This window comes from Excalfactoria chinensis, chromosome 11, assembly GCF_039878825.1.
Source record: "Excalfactoria chinensis isolate bCotChi1 chromosome 11, bCotChi1.hap2, whole genome shotgun sequence".
NCBI classification, from domain to species: Eukaryota; Metazoa; Chordata; class Aves; order Galliformes; family Phasianidae; genus Excalfactoria; species Excalfactoria chinensis.
In genome coordinates, this window is record NC_092835.1 from 14,074,033 (window position 1) to 14,093,383 (window position 19,351).

At 41.3% G+C, this 19,351-nt stretch overlaps 1 protein-coding gene across 6 annotated transcripts in view; it reads left to right on the top strand.

Moving 5' to 3' along the window:
• Window positions 1-19,351, top strand: part of CHD9 (chromodomain helicase DNA binding protein 9) — an 83,472-nt gene that overhangs the window by 2,384 nt on the left and 61,737 nt on the right. For 3 of the 6 annotated variants that reach the window (XM_072346866.1, XM_072346871.1, XM_072346870.1), the window contains exons 1-4: window positions 239-529; window positions 7,355-7,448; window positions 8,502-8,590; window positions 13,042-14,645. In XM_072346866.1, the coding sequence (XP_072202967.1) occupies window positions 13,209-14,645 (1,437 nt within the window). In that variant the 5' untranslated portion in view covers window positions 239-529; window positions 7,355-7,448; window positions 8,502-8,590; window positions 13,042-13,208. Of the gene's footprint in view, window positions 1-238; window positions 530-588; window positions 712-998; window positions 1,073-7,354; window positions 7,449-8,501; window positions 8,591-13,041; window positions 14,646-19,351 lie in introns of those variants that run through there. The other 3 variants (XM_072346867.1, XM_072346868.1, XM_072346869.1) reach the window with 3 other exon arrangements.

Sequence of the window (19,351 nt, forward strand, 5' to 3'; positions counted from 1 at the left end):
CCGCCTCCCTCCCTTTGGGGGCCGCCCCCTCCCACGGGGGCTGCGGGGCGAGGTAAAGGTGTCCCGGGGAGGAAATCCGCCCGTGGCTCCGCGCACGCCCCGTCCCAGCTGGCCCGTTCCCTCCTCTTCCTCCCCCCGCCCGCGGCCCCTCGGCCCCGTGCCGCCGCCGCCGCTCACGCCCCTCTCCTCTCTCGCCCCCTCCTCCCCTCCCCTTCCTCCTCCCCTCCTGCGGCGCCGTGTCAGCGCGCGGCGGCCCCCGCGCCGGGCGGCCAATCAGCGCGGGGGTGAGAAATATGCAAATGCGCCCCCCGGCCCGTCCCCGCGGCTTCGCTGGGGCCGGTGGGGTCGCGGCGCGGAGCGAGTGAAACTTCGCCCCCGGCCCGGCCGCCCCTCCCGGCCTCGCTGCGCTGCGCCGCTCTGCGCGGCGGGCGGGCGGCGGGGGGAGGAGAGCCGCGCCGAGCCAGTCACGCCGCGCCGCCCTCGCCCGCTCCGCCGCCGCCCGCCTTTCTCGGCCTGCGCCGGCTGCCCGGTAAGTGCCGCCCTCGGCCGGCGGGAATCCCCCCGGGGGGGGTGTGTGTGTGGGGGAAGCCGCCGCCGCCGCCCCCGGGCCGCCCCGGCGGGGAGCTGTCAGGCGCGGGGCATCGCCTCCGCCTCCTCCCCACGCGCGTGCCTCCTGCCGGGCAGCGCCGCCGCGTAATGGCGAACCCGGCGGTGAGTACGTGCGAGGGGCCGGGCTGCTCCCCGCCGCTTCCGAGCAGGCCGCGCTCCCGGTGCCCGAACCTCCCTCCCGGCCCTCGCGCCCCGTCGGCGGCCTCTCCCCCGCCCCCTCCTCCCGCCGGGGCACGGCGCGGCGCGGCCTGTTCTCCTCGCGGCCCCGCCGCGACCCGTTTCCGCCCCTCGCACCTCGGCGGCGGGGGCGGCGGCCGGGATCGGGTGCGGGGCCTCGGGCTGCGCGCCCCGGTCGCGGGGAGAGGGGCGGCCGGGCGGCACCGAGAGGGCTGAGTTCCGAAGGGAGGGAGCGGGCCAGGCCCGGATAGCGGCGCCGTGGGATGCCGGCCCCGCGCTCCGCCGGGTAGGGAGGCAGGATGAGGCGGCCGAGCTTCTGGGGGGTCCCCGCGGGGAGGAGGGGGCGGCCGGCGGGGGAGGGGGAGGCGGGCGAGGATGTGCCCGAGGCTGCGTGGCAGGAGGGATGTGGCAGCCGCCCGGGCGGGCCGGCGGAAGGTCAGGCCTGGCCGCCGCACCGCGAGGTGACAGAGGTGGGCAGGAACTGGAATCGTTTCCCAAGGCGAAACGAAGCGGTGGGAAGGAGAGAAGCCGCGTGTGGCAGCCCGCCGGCTTGGAGCCGTGACAGCGGGAGGTGTGGGAGCAGGGAAGGCAGGGCTGGCGCTGGGTGAGGCGGCTGGGAAGGCCGGGGCTGGGCGGGCGGTGGGTCTGTGAGGGAGAGAAGCGGGGGCACGTGGCCGCAGAGCCCCCTGCGTGGGTAGGGGCTCGGGAGGGCTCAGCTGTGGGAGCACGGAGCTGGGGCTTGTAGCTGGTGTGTTCCAGGTGGGGGCTGCAGGCCGGCCTCCAACCGGCATGACAGGGCGAGGATCCCGGGGGCAGGTCGGTGAGGTGTGCACTTGGCATAGGGTGGATAGGGGGCATCTCGATTCTACCCAAATGGAGTGATTATCCTCTATTTCTTTTTGAGATGCAAAGCAGTGTAGCGTGAAAACCTTCTAATTCCCTCTTCACGTGTATTTTTTGTGGGCAGGGTTAAAAAGTAGGTGAAGAGAGCAGGATTCTCTCACTTGGCTGCCTGGCTTTGACATGAAGGTTGATACATGCAGTTTCAGTTCTTAAGAAACGTTTTGTGCTCCTCGTTTTGTGTAAGTGCCACGAATCTTTAGCATCTGCAAACTTCAGTTCATGAAAGTTGTTTAACTTCAGCAGTGCGAAGAAACGCAGCTCTGTCTACTCCTGTAGAAGAAATGTGAGCCCTTTAGCAGTATTATGCGTACTTACAGGGGACAAAACAATCTACATGCAGAGAGATGGGTTCTTAAGTCTTCTTTCAGACTGAGACCAGTAGCCATAAAAGTAATCCTCCTCTCAGGAAAGTTAGGCCCGTCGGGCGTAAGATCTCCTAGCATCTGTCTTTACACCTGTGCTGTTTGACACCATCAAGTTCCTATTTATAATCACTATGCTTATAATCATTTGTATGCAGATATAAATGTGCTTGGGATTCAAGGCAGGATGTTGACAGTCAGTCACCTTCGATGGCTTTTTCCTGGCTCTTAGTTTTCATATATTGGTACACATATCAACTCTTGACCTGTGTCTTTCACTGGATAAGTATTTCAAAATTAGTAATTATTCCTATTCTATAATTGAACTGGTAAAACAATGAGTAGCAATCTTTGGGTTTTATCTACTCACATAATTTCTCCCCCTCCCATGTATATCTTTTTCTTTCAGGCTAAATAATGACTTGTTCATTGCTCCTGCTTGTGGCCGATGGGACTTCCAAAGCACCGTGGACTTAATTATGCGGTTTTTGTCAACCAAATAGCAAAAACTATCGTATGCATTCTTGAAAGTTAACCAATGCAGGGAGCTGTGTGCCAGGCCCTGTGCATCAGTCAGTGCACGTGTATGGGAACTGTTGAGTCCCGGCCTGAACCACTGACTGAGCACCTGTGGATAGGACCCGCTCAGCTCTGGGAGCAAAGGTAAAGGCTGTTCAGCTGTGAAACAGGCAGGGGTGAAGCCTGGCTGCACCTCTCTTGGACCTCATTTAAGGGCTGACTGCCACTGGGGAAGGATCTCTTGCTGGAGATCTCTCCTTGGTGAAGCTTGGCCCTGCAAACCTGGAATCTTCTAATACGGGTGAGCAATGTTCTTCCCTTCCTTTTTAGTACCTCTCTATTGTGCTGGTCCTTCTGTCATCGCACCTTTGTTGTGACACTTTTCCCATCTTACTGCTCTGTCCGACTGCTACAGTGTGCAGGGAGGCTAGTGGGAAATTGAGTAGGGTGAAAACTTCAGGTATCAGCTGCTCTGAGATTATGGTGCATTGTGAACTTGCTTTGCATTTATAGTGTAATAAGGACAGGAACATGCACTATTACAATGTGTCTGCTGGTTTACTTCGTGCAACCAGATAGTTGGATTTGTAGGAATTTATGCAGCTCTTTGCAATGATCTCTGTTAACTCATATCCCTCAGATGAAAGCTGTTCCTTTTACTGGAAAAAGAGCTGTGATTTTAAGCCTTATATGTTTTCATGAATTTTGAGGAATCTCAGCACCTACTCATTTCACTTGAGCTGCGGGTGCTAAATGCTCCTGCAGGTTATTCCAAGAATTCAGGATGGAGAAATGCTGAGAGTACAGTGTGTTTTTAAAAACTACTGCTGGTGGTGCTATCTGAAAGGTGCGATATGAACCCCTTTTAAGAGGTCACTCAAGCCCTAAAACTGTAGGGAAACTGCTTTAGCAGGACCCAAAGGACCCTGAGGTCCTTTCCAACCCTTATGATTCTGTGTGAAACAGACATTGTGCATTTGTTTCCTTTTTTGAGAGACAGGTTCGTGATGTGGATGGGTTAAAACAAAAATGTTGATGTGATGCATTAAAATTACCTTGTTTGTGAAACCCATAAAACAAAAAGATGTTCTTTTATTCTAAGATGTTTTGGTCTTAGAACTTTACGATATACATTTTCCTCAAAATGTCAGTATTTTCATCCTTCAAACACTTTGAAAGTAAAGGTGAGCTGGACAGTTCTGCATGTATTTTATGGGTTAGGGTTCCTTGCAATGGGGGACTTTTCCCTTTATATCTCAGTCTTGAAGCTGTAATTGTCCAAACACTGCACTGCTGTCTTTCTTAGAAACTGCTCCTGTGATTTAGAGTGAGGAAAGAAGTTGCATCTGGAGGAGTCAAGTGGCATGATGTTATTATTAATCTTTGGATTGCAGTGTTACGTTTCTTTCCATCACTCTATGTAAACTAAGTTCTCAGTAAATTTTTGGTACTTAAGCTCATAAGTTCTTCATTTGAAGAATTTTCCTTGGTTTATCTGGAATCCAGTAACTTTACCCACTCGGTTTCTTTCCTGACCAAACTAGTCCGATGGATACTTTTGTCTTCCTCCAGTGACCTGTTTGTGTTTCTCCCTTTTATGGTCTCCATTCTGTCAAACTAAGGGACAGTGTGATTAATGAACATTTAGAAGTCTCACGCTCTGTCCCACGTTACATGCTCTCATTCCATCTTCTACTGTTTTTCCTGTAGTTAGAAATAGTCTCGGGAATGTAGCGTATCTGCAGATGTACAAATGGGTGATGGAGAAACCAGTTGCCTAGGAAGCCCAACTTTCAAGAATTGATAGTTGAAGTTGTTGGAAATATTTTAGGGTATTATTAAAATAATGATATCCTTTTTCCCGTTTAGCGAAGTGGACTGTTGTGCTTGGATGTATTTTTGTTGCTCATACACCAACCCCTGCAAATGGCTTGCTGCTCTTCAAGTTTTCAGTTCTTTCAGTGCTGCCTTTGCTCTGCCTTCAGTTGTTGAGCTGTAAGAAATAAGCCACAAGAAAGGCTGCTTTTTTTAAGTAGGAAGTCAGCAGAAATATATGGGTGTAGTGTGGCGTCCCTCAATGAGGCAAAGCATTGATCTTCAGCTTCGTTCATAGAGGTTATCAAAGAGATGTCACGTATTAATGTCTTTGGGCCATCAGTGTACAAGTATTTTACTTTTAAGAAATAGCCGGTTTTTTAATGATACTTAAATTTCTTGTTGTCTTAAAACAGCAGTTAGTTTGCAAGCAGATGGGAAAACATTTGCATTGCTTTTCTGAAGACAATAATTTTGACTTTGTTCTTTATCTGAGTCATATTAGGGAAAGTAATAACTGATTGCCAAAAGATTTCCTTCTGCAATGTGTTCTTGGGAGTTTTTTTTTCCTTGTGTTGCATGAGCAGTATCAGGAAGTTCTATCTTCTGTTTGTTGCTAAAACTGAGGAAGGCTCCCACAATTTATTCTGCAAATGACATTTGTGGAGCTCATTGTTTTATTACATTTGATGCTTAGCACCTCAGTAAATAAAGATTTGAGTTTCATAGAGGTGATGCCTGTATAGAGGCACGAAAAGGTGCTCCATGTCCTAGAGGAAATGTGAGGATTAAGTTGGACAGCTATTTTTTGTGACTCAAACTCAGAATATCTTTCTTAACATATTTTTGGGATGGATGTTTTTGAGAAATGTTTGTTTCAAATCTGCTTAGATTTCTATGGAAGAAAAATTGCATGCAACCTCCTTTCAGAAGGGTATGAAGATGTGCAGTAGGTGATTCACCTGATGGCAGCTAATGAAGTATGCAGTGGCATGTCAGGACACTAGTTCTGTTGAGCAGTATGGTCTTGTGGTGCTCATGGCCATAGTGCTGTCACGTCCTCATCTGGTGTGGAGGCTTGAAATTGTGTTGCTTGGTGTGGGTGTTTGCTGAGGTTTCTGTGTTAGTGTCAGACTTTGCTGCTGTTGGTCAGATTGTTGCCTGGAGTTATTTGTAAAAGACGCATGAGCCTCTGAATTGTTCTTCTATGTCACAAAGTAGCAGTAGCTCATAAAGGTGCTTATCAGAGTAGACCATGGGAATGGTTGGAAGTGAGTGTGCTGGCAGGTCACGAGTTGGAGGAGGGCTGTGCTGTGAAGTCCTTTGTCTCTGCAAGTCTCTAATGAAATCTTGTGAAACAAGAAGGCTTTCTTTTCTGGTTTTCAGAGTGTTTGTTTCTCCACATCTTAAAACTGCACTGTAGTTTCTCAAGTAAGATACTGGTATTAAGAAACATGTCTAATGCTGGAACTTATGACAGAAGTAACTGGTGATTAATTAGAGACTCTGTAATGCATGCATCAGGAATCCAAAGAGCACCATGAGGATTGTTTTTAGACTTGGAAGGAGGCTTGTACGACTCAGCTGCCTTTCTGGTGACCAGAAATGTGAATTAGAAATGTGTAACAGAACGGTGGAAAATGGTGTGATCTGTGTTAGAAAAATAAGCAGAAACTCTTATGTTTTGGAATTTATGAGTCTTCACAAGTGCACTTTGGAGAAACTAAACGGTGATAATGTTTAAAGAGCAGAATAAGTTATTAGAATAGTTTCTTCCAGTAGTCTTATGGCAGAACCCTTGAACTTTCTGACATGTATTTTCAGTAAAACAGAATGTCTCAAGGATGAGCCTCATGCTTTATACAAGAAAATTCTTGAAATTCTAGTTCTCTTCCTAGCTCACAAACTATTGTAGTTGTTCTTCTTAGCTTCTTTATTATTGCATCACAGTCGGAATTAATGCCCACAAAACATAATTGAGAAAATGTGCGTCTACAGCTCAGCCACCTTCGTGTGACATCTAATGCCAGGAGGGTGGGTTGAAACTGAATGGAGATGGTGATCTACTGAAGCAGCTCAGGCACACGTACATGTTCTGCTCTGTGCACCACAAGCTTTGGCAGGCGGGTGAAGAAAGTAGTTGAAAATCATAGTTTCTTAAATTATTGCTTCTAAATTTTCTAAAGAGCATTTTCCAAAGACCGAAGATATACAAGCACACGAGAATGTTGTATGAAGCTTAATAAATCATTGAATTAAATTTGAGATGAAGTTTTAAGAAATACAAACAGCAGTAAAAGTAGTTGCTTTCAACTAATTGAAATGCACAGTTTATTTCCTGTTCCGTTAATGTGTATAGAAGTCTGTGCTTTGCTGTCCACAGTGGAAAAAAGATCACTCTTGTTTAAAACCCTTTGTGAGTAATGACAGCACTTTAGGATTCCTTCAGGAACATAAGAAAACACACGTGCGCATAGGGAAATACCTGCTCGTCTTTTCATTACTTTATGGCAAAATTAAGTGACTATGAAAGCTTAATATATATGTATCTAGTTCTAGATTAATTTATTTCTGGTTCTGTGTAATAAAATGCAAGCTTCCTCATGTATCAATGAGTTTTCCCAATTTGAGCAGAATTAAGTCTGTGCTCCAGAGGAGACTTTACAGAACTGTTTTCTTTTTTTTTCTACTATATAGCATGTAACAGATACATACACACATCAATTTGTGTAACCAAAAGCTTGCATACAGTACATCCCAGTGGAGAATCTTTGGAAATAGATCCTATTTTGCATCTTACAAAAGCTTGAAGTTTCTTCTGTGTGTGTTTTTCTTGGCACTCAGTATAATCATCGATGATTCTTCCTCTGTCTGGAGTATTTATTATGTATTACTATTAGAATAATGTATTGCAGTTCTGCTGAATGTATATTTGTTTATATATGTCTTTTTTTTCCTTTTCAACATAGGATTTTTCAAACATAGGATTTTTCAAACTTCTAAGTACTCCGCAGCCGGCACCATATTGGAAGCTATTCAAGCAAGTGACTGCTGGCCTGAAGAGTAAGAATTGTCTATCTTTGTTTTTATCTTTTGGGGAAGAAAAAAACTGCTTCTGAAGTGTTCATTTTAACAGAGAGTGGAGACCATGTAGTTCTGCAACCCTAGAATGAGTCTTTAAGTTACTGAAAAATAGAAGAAGGGTCAGTGTAATAACCTGTGTACCAAATAGCACTCAACAAAAATTTTTACTGGGACACTGCAGGCTTTTGATAGCTATCATAGGCAGTTTGCATCTTTGACATGTGTTACAGTTCTGTCTTTAAGATGTGAGTAAGTAATCTTGGTATTAAAATCTATTTCCCAATGAAGTGATATATTTATCAGCTTATATTTTTTATAAAGTTTAAGGATTGAACTATTTATTTTGTAGCTAAGGTGCTTAAGAGTTTGTTACAAAGATACTATTATTTTGGGAGAGGAAAATGCATGTTGGAAGAGCCTTTACTTATCCCCCCTTCCTCTGACCAAACCTCTTCTTTTAAAGTGTCCAATGTTTTCAAGCCTATTTTGGATTAAAGGAGAATCTTGCAACAGTGAGATCTTCTACGTGTGGTCAAAGGGAGCTGTGGGGTAAAATTGTGCAATTATGCTCCCCTAGAAAGCCAGCGTCAATTACTATTGGCAAGTACATCTGTCACTGTAATAGCAGAAACTTTGGTTCTGCTTTTCAAAAAAAGCCAAGTGTTTGTGCAGAGCCTTCTGCACATACAGCTTTAAAACTTAGCATAAAGCCTAGATCTATTTTTTTGGTTTGGTCTTTGTATTGTGTGCTAATGTTGGTCTGAACTTCCATTGATCTGGCAGAGACTATGCCTTTCAGTCTTGCAGATCCATGTGGGGCTGTTTCTCTGCCCAGGACTGTCCCTAAAATATAGGCACTTCCTTATTTATAAGACATTTATAACATCATGGCTACTACTGGTTATAAATTATTTCCGCTGCTCTTGTTTTTATGATATCTATTGCATAATTGAGTTCTGAGTAGTGCGTTTGCATAATATAATATTTCAATTATAGTATTTGTGTGATTGGTTTACCATGTCTCATTTTCAGGTCTCTAATAATGAGGTACCCATCCGGAGTTGAAGCGCATCTCTGACCTTCTTAATTCTTCGTTAAAGGGATGTGTTCTGTATTCATGGGTAAGGATGATTTTGATTTTTACTCGAACCTTTTTCTTAAGTTTCTTGTGAAATGTTAATTTAGAAGATTTTATCCACTTAGATCCTGTGGGTTAATTGCACACTTAGTATAGATTGTAAGATGCATGTGTTAACTATTTTTGACCCAAGCTAATCACAAAACTTCCTATATTTAAATGTAACTAATTGTGGCACGAAAGTTGTCCTGTGACTTTCAGATACCTTGCAAATGTACATAGAAAATTCTGTGATACACTTTGCTTTTGGTTTTGCTCTGTTGCGTTTCAGCAGAGCTTGTTCTAGAAAGAAGCTGTCCCATACTCAGCACCTGTCAATGTCTTTGCTAATAGAAACTTGGTATTAATTAGACTGAAATATGTATTTCATTTATGTGCGAAATACTGTTTGTTATGTTGGCTGACTTGAACTTCTGTGAATAATCTTCACAATTGACGATCACCAGTTTTGTTTCTTCTAAACATCTAATGTTAGTTCTCAGGGGCTAATTGATTCAGAAGAGAGGAGGAGAGATACTAGAAGGGAGTTGTGTATGTCTTAAAAAAAAAATAAAAAAATCAGATATTTGTTTTCAATCAAACAGACTAGACGAAATATCTCTTAATTTTAGTTTTACCATTGAGATAAAATGCTTTTCTTCAATCCTTATTTAGCTATAGATGTCACAGCACTATGGTACAAATACTTAGTACTTTGGGTTAGATAATAAACCAGTTCATCTCTAATGAATGTCCAAATGTTCTTTTTTATCTTCTACATTGCTTGAATTTTGAGGAAATTGTGCAGTCCCTTTGTGCATTTTAATTTGAACATGCACATTGATCTTTAAAACTGTAATAGACTCATTTATATTGGAGCCACAGTGGGAAATAACTTTTGTATTTAATTTACTTCTGCTTTTGAACACAGTGAAAGCTTTAGTTATAATTAAATCTGATAAATAATGATAGTGTGAATGTCATTTATTTTTATTATTGGGGAGGTAATATCTGTATCGTTTACGAATGTTATTCGGAAGTGATAAGGTTTTTGAGTATTTTTTTTAACACTGCCTCTTTTCATGCTGTGTTCTACCTGCTAATAGATGGGCAAATGGTAAAAGGCACAAGCACATCGTGCTTTCGTATGTTACACAGAATTTAGCACACAGCACTTGTTCTGTCTTTGACAGATCTCATTTGGTAGCAAATCTGCTGTACCTTGTTGCATTGCTTTCTAAAAAAACCCAAAACCCAAACCACTGTCTGTACGTACAATGTGAAACTCTTTCTCAGTGATGACTACCTGTATTTACCTCTCTTATTTCTTCTACATGTAATCTGGCTTTCTGTTATGATGTGCTTTTATGGCTTCAGTTTTCATCTCTTTTACTAACTAGTCCCTAGCTTAATTCTAAGATGGTATTTACTGCGTGTCTGGCTTGCCATTATTTCAGCTTTTTAAGTAAAAAAGCATGCTTTGATTGAGACACTGAATTGTGGAGTTGGCAGTTTGAAAAATGTTATGTTTAAACTGGAGGTACTTTAAAATATGGGAAGATGAAGAATCTTGAAATGTTTTAGAGTAATACTGTTGATTTTTCCCATTAGCTGTTGTTCAGTTTTTGCCCATAAATCATCACAATTGATACAGAATCCAGGAGTTAAAATAAAAGAGGAGAAGCTTAAATAACAGTAGGAAACATTGCTACATGTCTCTGGGTTCCACAGTGTTTAATGAAATAAAATGTGCAACATCAGTGAAAACTAAAAATGTACAAAATGTCCTATAGTTGGTAATTGTTGTTGAAGAACTTGAAGCTGATAGGGGCAGTAACTTCTTAAAATCATGTAGAAATACCACAGGCTTGTAATTGCTTTGTCACTTTCTACCTGTATTGTGATGCTTGTTTTGTTTTGTTTTGTTTTGTTTGGACCAGTAATAGGAAGTAATTCTTAGATATAAATGTTGTAATGGGATCTTACCAACTTTAGGCTGGGTCAAGATTAGTGATAAATCAATATAAAGTAGTGACAGAGAACTCAGACCTACAAAGAATTACAATTCGCTTAAAGCAAATTCTGGATACAAGGGGCTCTAAAATGTTAAATGGTATTTCTGCAGAGAAATCAAGCTTGTGATGGCTGTAAAATAAAGTTATGTGCTATAACGGTGATCTCTTAATGTGAAATAATTAGTTTTGGCAAATCAAGTTTTAGGAATGTTGGTAGGGTTTATTATATTCTGCCTCTTTTAATGTAGTTTGCTTGGTTGAGTAAGTGTTCAAACCTGGTTTCCCTGTTTTGATTAAAATATGACTGCGAGGGAAGCTTACCTTGAGTGAGATGTGTTTTGGGATTGTGTTATGAAATACTGTCTGTAATTGCATTGTTAAACTTGGGATTGTTAAGCCCAACAGATGAAAGTTTTCAAAATATTTATTTCCTAGAATGCTCTTCTGCCAACAGAAGGTAAAAGAGTGTCCAGACTTGAGATCAGTGTGACAGATCTGTTTGGGGAAGAGAAAGGCTGAGTGGAAGTGTGCTGAAGCATAGCTGTAGCTACCATCATTTTCTAGGAGAGACTGAAGATGGGGGAAGAAAAGCATGAAGCATATGGGAAAGGTTTCCGTGTCAGAATGTTTCTGTTACATTAATTTGAATGTGAGAAGGTAGGAAATTTTTTTAACGTAGGGTCAGAAAATTAATGCTTGTGTGCTAGTTTAATTGAGAAGCACGCCACAGTTTGCCTTTACAATTTGCAAGCTAAGTGTTTAATGTTTGCACGTTCAAGTACAGCAAAGAGACACACAAGTCACAGTTGCTAAGTAAATTTGGAGGGCTGTTTTCTCCAAATTATTGAAGTTTCCAGGCAGGCTTTTCTTTGGGCTGAAGAAATACAATGCGGTTTAGGGATGTGGAAGTAAAAAGCTGGGGTAAAAGTATTTCTCTTACTGGAAAAAAAAACATGCAGATAGCATTTATTTTTTTTATTTTTATTTTTTTTAAACTTCATAATAAAACAGGATCTGGTACGTAATGCTCATACTAATTCATACTTCGATAGATGTGGCTAATTTTGGTGTCTTTCAGTGTGATACAGGATCCATCTGTTCTCTTTCTGCACGGACCAGAAGTTTTATATACCTCATCCTAACTTATTAGCATAAATTAGGTTTTATTTTGACCATGGTCACAACACATTCAATGGACTGAAAATAGAAGCTGAATGGATTTTCATCAGTTTGTCAAAGACTGTTTTGTACTTAATAGGTTCAACAGGAGCCTTATACATAGGGAGAATATTACAGGTTTCCAGGAAGTCTGTTTCTGGTTTTGCTCTTTTTATTCCTTAGAGAATTAATTAGTAAAGAATTGCAGTTGAAATAGAGGTGAATTTTAGCATTTGCCTTAGGAATTAAAAGGTGTGGCTTTTTTTTGTTTATTTCTATTTTCTTATGGTGATTAGATAAGTGTTTGGCCAGGGTAAAGGAACAGTTATTCCTTGAAGATGCTCATTTAAAATGATTGCTTCTCTATTCTAGATGTTTTTTAGTTATTTGGGGAGGCAAATTATAAGAGACATTTTTGTTCAAACATTTCCTGTTCACCTTGATCACAATATAAATGTGCAGTGTTTTATAACAGAAGTTGAAATAACCTTCTGTGCTTTCCATTTCTGACATCCTTGAATGGAAACTCTGGTTGGTGATCAGTGATGTTATAAATGAAAGAGTAAAGCAACTGATGTTTTAAAACTAGGTAATAAGTGTTGCTGAGCAGAAGTTAGTTCTATAAGTATGCTTATCTTTGAATCGCTGTATTTATCCTCTTGCTTTTCCTCGAAATAAGTTACAGAAAAATCCTATTTAAGTGAGATGAAATCCTGTTTTGTTTCAGAACCTTATTTAATGTAAGAACTGGAAGAAATGGACTATCTCAGCTTTTCCTGCTAAAGCTGGGGTGACTACTAGGAAGTGTAGTTTACTTCCTCTCAGGTTTCTTGTTTGAGCATAGAAAATTAGGTACATTTTATATACTATGATTTCTTTCAACAGCTGCTTAAGAATGATACATGAGTGAAAAATGTATTTTATTTAGTGCTCACTGAGAAACACAAACCTGTTGCGATTTGGCAGCTTTAATGAATATGGCAAAGGAGAACCTGAAATTGTGCTAAGATAACAGACCAAACTGGGAGATAAAAATGGAACTGATATATTTAAAACATCACAAGTTACACTAAATACATAAAGGTTAAAAACTGAAAGGGCTGTAGAGGGTATTAAGTAACAGCGAGGATAACTCATAATAGATCTGTTTTAACTGAAGTACCAAATCATAAATGAAATACCAAAAATCCATTTGGTATTCTAAGGAGAGGCAATATGAGGAGAGTCTTCTAATACAAAGCAATTGTGTAATCTCCATTTTTCTTTTTCTACTCTCCCATAGGATGTTTTAAACACTTCAAGACGAGCGTTTCATCGGAAGCACTAATGGTTACTGGCATGCCTTGGATAAGGTGGTGACTGCTGGATGTAATTTGTTTCTGTTTACTGCAGAGAGCCAAAACTGACTCCATTTGGAGTTGAGAGAAATAGCAGTACAGACCTATCAAGATGACTGATCCTATGATGGATTTTTTTGATGATGCCAATCTTTTTAGTGAGACCTTAGAAGGTTTGTCAGATGATGCCTTTGTTCAACCTGGACCTGTTTCACTTGTTGATGAATTAAATTTAGGTGCAGAATTTGAACCTTTGCACATAGACTCTTTGAATCATGTGCAGGATGCTCCGAATCAACAAAAGTTGAGTGACTTTGAACAGCTGAATCAATACGATTCCCTGAAACTTCACCAAGTGAATCAGTCTTTTAATAGCTCGACAGACAACGTCTTATCACCACACTCTCAGTTCAATTGTTCACCAATTCATCCTCAAAACCAGTCTAATGGGATGTTTCCAGATGTGGCTGATGGTAGTCCTATGTGGGGTCATCAAACTGCCACAACTGTTTCAAATCAAAATGGATCACCCTTTCACCAAGGACATTCTCAGTCTATGCAGCAAAACAAAAGCTTTGTAGCACACCATGACTTTGCCTTATTTCAGGCTAGTGAACCACAGCATCAGTGTGCCTCGCTACGATCGCAACAAAGCAGGAGCAACACGGGGCAAGATGCTCTGAGTCAGCCAAAAGACTTCATGGAAGTTAATGTATCTACTTCTCACAGAGTCAGTGTTAATCACCCACCTCCAGTTTCTAATCCTTCAACTTCACAGCAGCCTCTGTCTGTTCAGCCGTTTTCTCAAACTGCAAGTGCTTCGTTACATTTTTGTGGGAATCAAGAAGGAACTTTTGGTGGACAGTCTCCAACGATTACTCCGTGTTCTGTCAATAGTAGCCAACAATTTTCATCTCCTTATTCTTACTCTAATAACCACATTTCTCCTACCAGCCTTCTTCAGTCTACCACAGCTCTTTCTAGTAGCCAGCAGACACATCCAATCTCTGATTTCACTGGAAGCGATGCCTTTACATCTCAAATGGGGACCAAGCAAGACACAGCTGAGCACATGTTAAATGCTAACACAGCTTTGAATTCAAATAGTTTTCAAATGTTGCATTCTTCGCATCCTCAGGGCAACTTTAGTAGTTCAAAACTCTCTCCTGTGAGTATTAGTTTTCCAGCTTCTGCTGGTTCTGCTTCTCAGATAAGCCATTTCACTGACCCTATTGAGAGCAACGGTTTTACGTCTTTGGATGATAACTTACTTCATCAAGTTGACGCTCCGAATGAACCGTTTACAGGACTTGACCCAGATGACCTCCTTCAGGAAGACCTTCTGCCACAGTTTGATGATTCTGCATTTGTTCAGGATAGCACAAGCCATGTTTTAGAGCATGACCTAGAAGACCACATAACCCCACATTCGGTAACACAGTCATCTGATATTGTTCGGGCACAGTCTCAAACTCAGATCCATCCTTGGCATTCTTCAGTTTCTAGTCAGCATCTGCAAGACAGAAGTCGTGTAACCTTTCAAGGACAGGTATGTGGGGGTTTGGAGTGTGGGAGTGTGAGCTGTCTGATTTGATTGATCTCATATTGGTGCTTGTACCGAAGCAGAGTAATGAAATCTCAGAGCTTTTGTTGGTAATCGGCTCCTGCTAGTCTAGGAGAAAACTGTTGCAAACCTGCTGTCTCTTCTGTTGGTTTTCCTGCTGTTGTAGAAAACAAGATTTGCTTGACCTGGGATATTTATTCAGAGAAAATGAAGCCAGTCCTGCTTCTTATTTTTCCCGGTGTGCAGCAGAGAGAAATGTTTGTTTTGTGCTTCAGATGCAAATACTATGACTTACTGTATTTTAAAGTACTCAGATCAGAACATTTAAGAGCTTATGTGGCTGATTTCTTGCAAAGGTTGTGCAGTTTTGTTCTATTGGTCCTTTGCTTGGTAACTTGGTGCTCATGCTCGTTAACTGAAAATGCTTTTTTGTTTACTTTCATGTGATAGTAGTAGTAGAAAATGCTATGTCTATTTTGTTGTTTTTGTTTTTTACTTCTGACTAAAAATAATCTCCAGTTCTCCTATAGCATCCACATCTACTGCGTGGGGGACACAAAAGCTTAATACTTGTCTCGTTCTGTACTAATGGGATACAAGAGAAATGAATTGTGGAGGTGATGGATTTTGTGTTATCTGAAGGGATTTAAGATTGTATGAGCATTGAAGAGTTTAGAAAAGCGGTGCTTCAAGTGACTTGAGTGTTTGAAACACAGTTTTATTGATTTATTTTCTGAAAGCTTTCTGTCATGAGAAAGAAGTGAATTTTCAAGTCTGATCAATTGGTTGAAATATAAAGTTCTTTTAACATACTGGCTCTCATCTCTATCTGTATCGCCGTGTGTTTTGTTGGAAGTGTGTATGCAGTAATAAATAGAAATGTAGGCTGGTGTTTCTGGGTTGATTCGCTTTTTTGGAAAGAAGAGAGCCCAATGCATTTATCTCTGGTTCAGTAGGCTGCTGCTCCAGCACTGTTCCTGCTTATGTTCAGGAAACAGGTAACTTTCAGTTCCTACGAGTGAAGCTTTTGTTGGTGTTGTGCTGGCATGTTGTTAATAAAATATGTGTACAGCAGTGTATCAAGGTTAGCTTGATAGGCTGAATGATGCGGTAGGGTGTTCTCATGCCAGTGGTATCTAGCAGAGAGCAGGGTGATGGGATCTGTGTGGTGCTGCAAGGATGGCAGTGCCCATCATCCCTGCCATTGAGCTGGGCTCTTCAGCTGTGGCGCTGTGGCCCAGGGGAGTGCAGGGGTGTGTGGGATGAGGAGTCCTGGAGAAGTGGGGATGGTGAGAAATGCATTGGGTCTGTTTGTGAGCAGTGTGCAGGATACAAGCCAGGTGGTGAAAGGGGCAAGTCCAATTAAATCTTTTGGTGCTTCAACTCTTCTGTTGCATGCAGCAGAACAGTTTCAGGACTGCAGCAGCCTCACTAACGTGGGTTCAGTTCACTGTTTAGTAATGAGGTGTAGAGCTCTGAGACCTGTAAAGAGTGTTTAGGTGGTTTGGGGATGTTACTTTGTTTCTTGAAGTGGTGGGAGAACAAAGCAATTTGGCAGTATTTAAAGACTGTACTTGGTCCCTTTACTTTCCCTTTTACTTTTTCCTGGAACTTTGAAATGAAACCAACAGAAGACAGTTATAAAAGCTGCTCAGTTGTTCTTTATTATTGTTTGTGGTATGCTAAGTCGTATGAATTCCCTTCTGACCTTAAGTTTATCTAATAGAACATATGTTCAGTGTTTCCTTCAGGAACTGGACATGCAGCAGTAGCTGTCAGACTATCTCAAGGCGTGCATCAGTGCAGGGAGGAGAGAAGCAAACAATATAGAAGCCTCTTTAAACCTGCCATGTACGTTGTGTAAATCAGTAATAGAGCAGTATAACAGCTACTGGTGCTACATGTTTCAGGTGTCTTTTGTCTTCTTGCAATTCCAGGAAGGATTTTGCCTCCAGTTCTCACTTCTATTGCTTCTTTGATAACTTTGTACAATTTTGAGTTCAAGATCAATTTCTCTCAGCTTTTTATTTTTTTTTCAACTTCAAATGCAGTTATACTGAGATTATTAAAAATTGAGAGAAAACCGACTACTATCTGTTCTGCTATTTGAAAGGAGGCGTGTTTATCACAGTTTAACTTATAAAGCTATTCCTTCAATACAAATTAATTTCAAAACTAATAGCTCAGTGTAATGGTGCACAATTAAAAGCAATCTAGAATATCTTATGCTGCTGTTACGCTTTCTATGCCTGCTGTAATTAGATTATAATTGTAAATATATTGTTGCCCTTAATTTTACATCATGCATTTTTCATCATAGTTTGATTATGAGAACAAAGTGAAGTGGAGAAATACACAGGAGATCCATGTAGTGCTACCCTTGGCTAATACAGTGCTTCTGTTCTTTTTACCTCTGCTCAAAACTGTTTTGCAAGTAGTCTGTTTGTTTTTCATAAGTTCAAAAAAGGTGACAGAAGTACAGGCCTCAGCATTCAGTTGAGAAGTAAAAGGAGTTTGGAACAGGGCACAAGTTGACCTGAGAGAACTCTGCAACCACCATGCTGCCTGTGTGATTTTGTATTAAGCTTTTAAATCTGCTGTAGTTACATAAACAAAAGCAGAATAATTGGGATTGAGCTAGCAAATAGCATTCCATTAGGAACTCTAAGTGCAATAGCACAAGGTGGTAGTCTCAACTTTTTTATCAGAGAATCTTTTTTTTCCTTTTAATTGTGAATAAATGTTTATAACCTAGCTAGATAATTCAGTGTATTCATGACTTCCAGCACATTGCATCTGACTTCTTGTTTCTTTTAACACTGACTTAAAACCTGAAAGTGATTTTATGCTTGCAGTGTCATGCTTTCCTGATGCCTGTTTCAGAGGAACAGATTACACTATTTTAGAAGAGAATTTGCCTTGCACTTGTTGAAAGCTTAGAAGGAAACATTGGCGTCTCTGTATTTCAGAGCATATATGAGTATATGGAGGTGGAAGGTAAGCCTCACCTTATCTGTGAGGGAGCTCTGGTGACAGGCTCCTGTCCTGCAGCACATCACAGCCTTGCACCTTTGGCTGTTGGCGAGTACCTCCCTTTTGTGTCACCTCTGAATTTTAGATAGGTATCCCTTAGATACACATTTATGTACCTCTTGCTCTGCAGTTCATTGCTGTTGTGCTTGTTTGCAAAATCTCAGATTGTGTCTTTTTTACGGAAGACATAAATAGAAAGCAGTGATGTGTTTCTCAGGCAGTTATGGTAGGCCCAGCATGCCAGTTAGTTGATAAGTGCAGTAAAGGATGTTGCACAGGAATTAAGGATAAAGTATTTTTTAGGGTGCATGTCTTATATTCTATATGGTTTAAGTGAACTTATAATGAGAAGCATTTTCAAATACTCAGTGATTGGACCATATTGAGATCCTTTGCAGAAGAGACAGGCTTTTCTGTGCATGGCTCCTGAGCGTTCTGCAATCAAGATAGTAAAATTATGATGCTGTTATTTTCACTGCTTGTGAAGCAGTGGATGACAGTTTTCAGTGGGACTAAGCATAATAAAATCTGTGTCTCAGAATTTTTCCTACTTTGAGTTATTTGGAAATTGAAATCCAGACATCTGTTGCAGTCAAAGCATTTATATTTGATGGGGTGTCTTGTAATCTTGAAATGTTTTCAAAAATATAAAATAAAATCCTTTCCTTCTCTAGAAAAGAGCCCTGAACCCTGTGTTCTTCTGAAATGCTGTTGAGCATATCTCGTATCCGTTGGATCTATGCTGTACTTGTTCCTTAATTATGGTTAGTTTTATGGAGGGCGTTGTCATGTTAACAAATTTAAATCTCTGTTTGAACTTGCCTTTTAAATGTTTCTATGAGTTCATATCTGTCTGCAGGTTTTACCTTTCTTGCAGCTGGAGTAGTTTAATAAGTTGTCTCTGCCACAGTGAGGCAGCAGAATTCACTTGTCATCTCCCAGCACCTAACAGAAGTTTATCATCCTATTACTGGAGAAGTAAGCCAAGTAATCCCTGACTTTGTTTTGGCATCTTCTCCTGCTTTTTGCTTTCGCTCTTTTCCACAATGCCCATGCATGTAGGAGGAAATGAAAGTGGCAAAACTGTGTCAAGTGTCTGCAGTTACCTGTGAGCTGAGCAGGGCAGAGAGAGCAGTCTTTCCAACTGGAAATGTATAGAATGTGCTTTCATTACCAATCTGTGTTTTTTTGCCAATGATGTATTCATCAGTAAAGTTGGTGATGTTTTGCTAGCTTTGTAGGTGAACATGTGTGAATCGTTTTATTTTCTGTGTGTTTTATCCAAGTTCCAGAGGAGTGTTTCATACATTTTGTTGTCCTAAAACAAGAATTTGCATGGGATGGAGGGAAGGAAATATGTAATCATGAGATTAGTTTGTAATGCACTTACTGATGAATATTTGTTGCTATTTATAATTTACACATATTTAATCTCTCTTGCATTTCCTTGGGGAAATATGGCTCTATAATAAAGGAATTGATAGAATTTTAAACATAGGGAGAATTACCAGGATATTCAGTTTACTATTTTGAAAACCTTATGGGTTTGTTAGTAATCCGTTAGGAGTGTTTAATCACTCTTCTTGGTTTTGAATGCTTGTAGTTATTACTAGCACTTTAAGTCTCTCTGAAACTTCTGCAGTTGTCAGATATGGAGA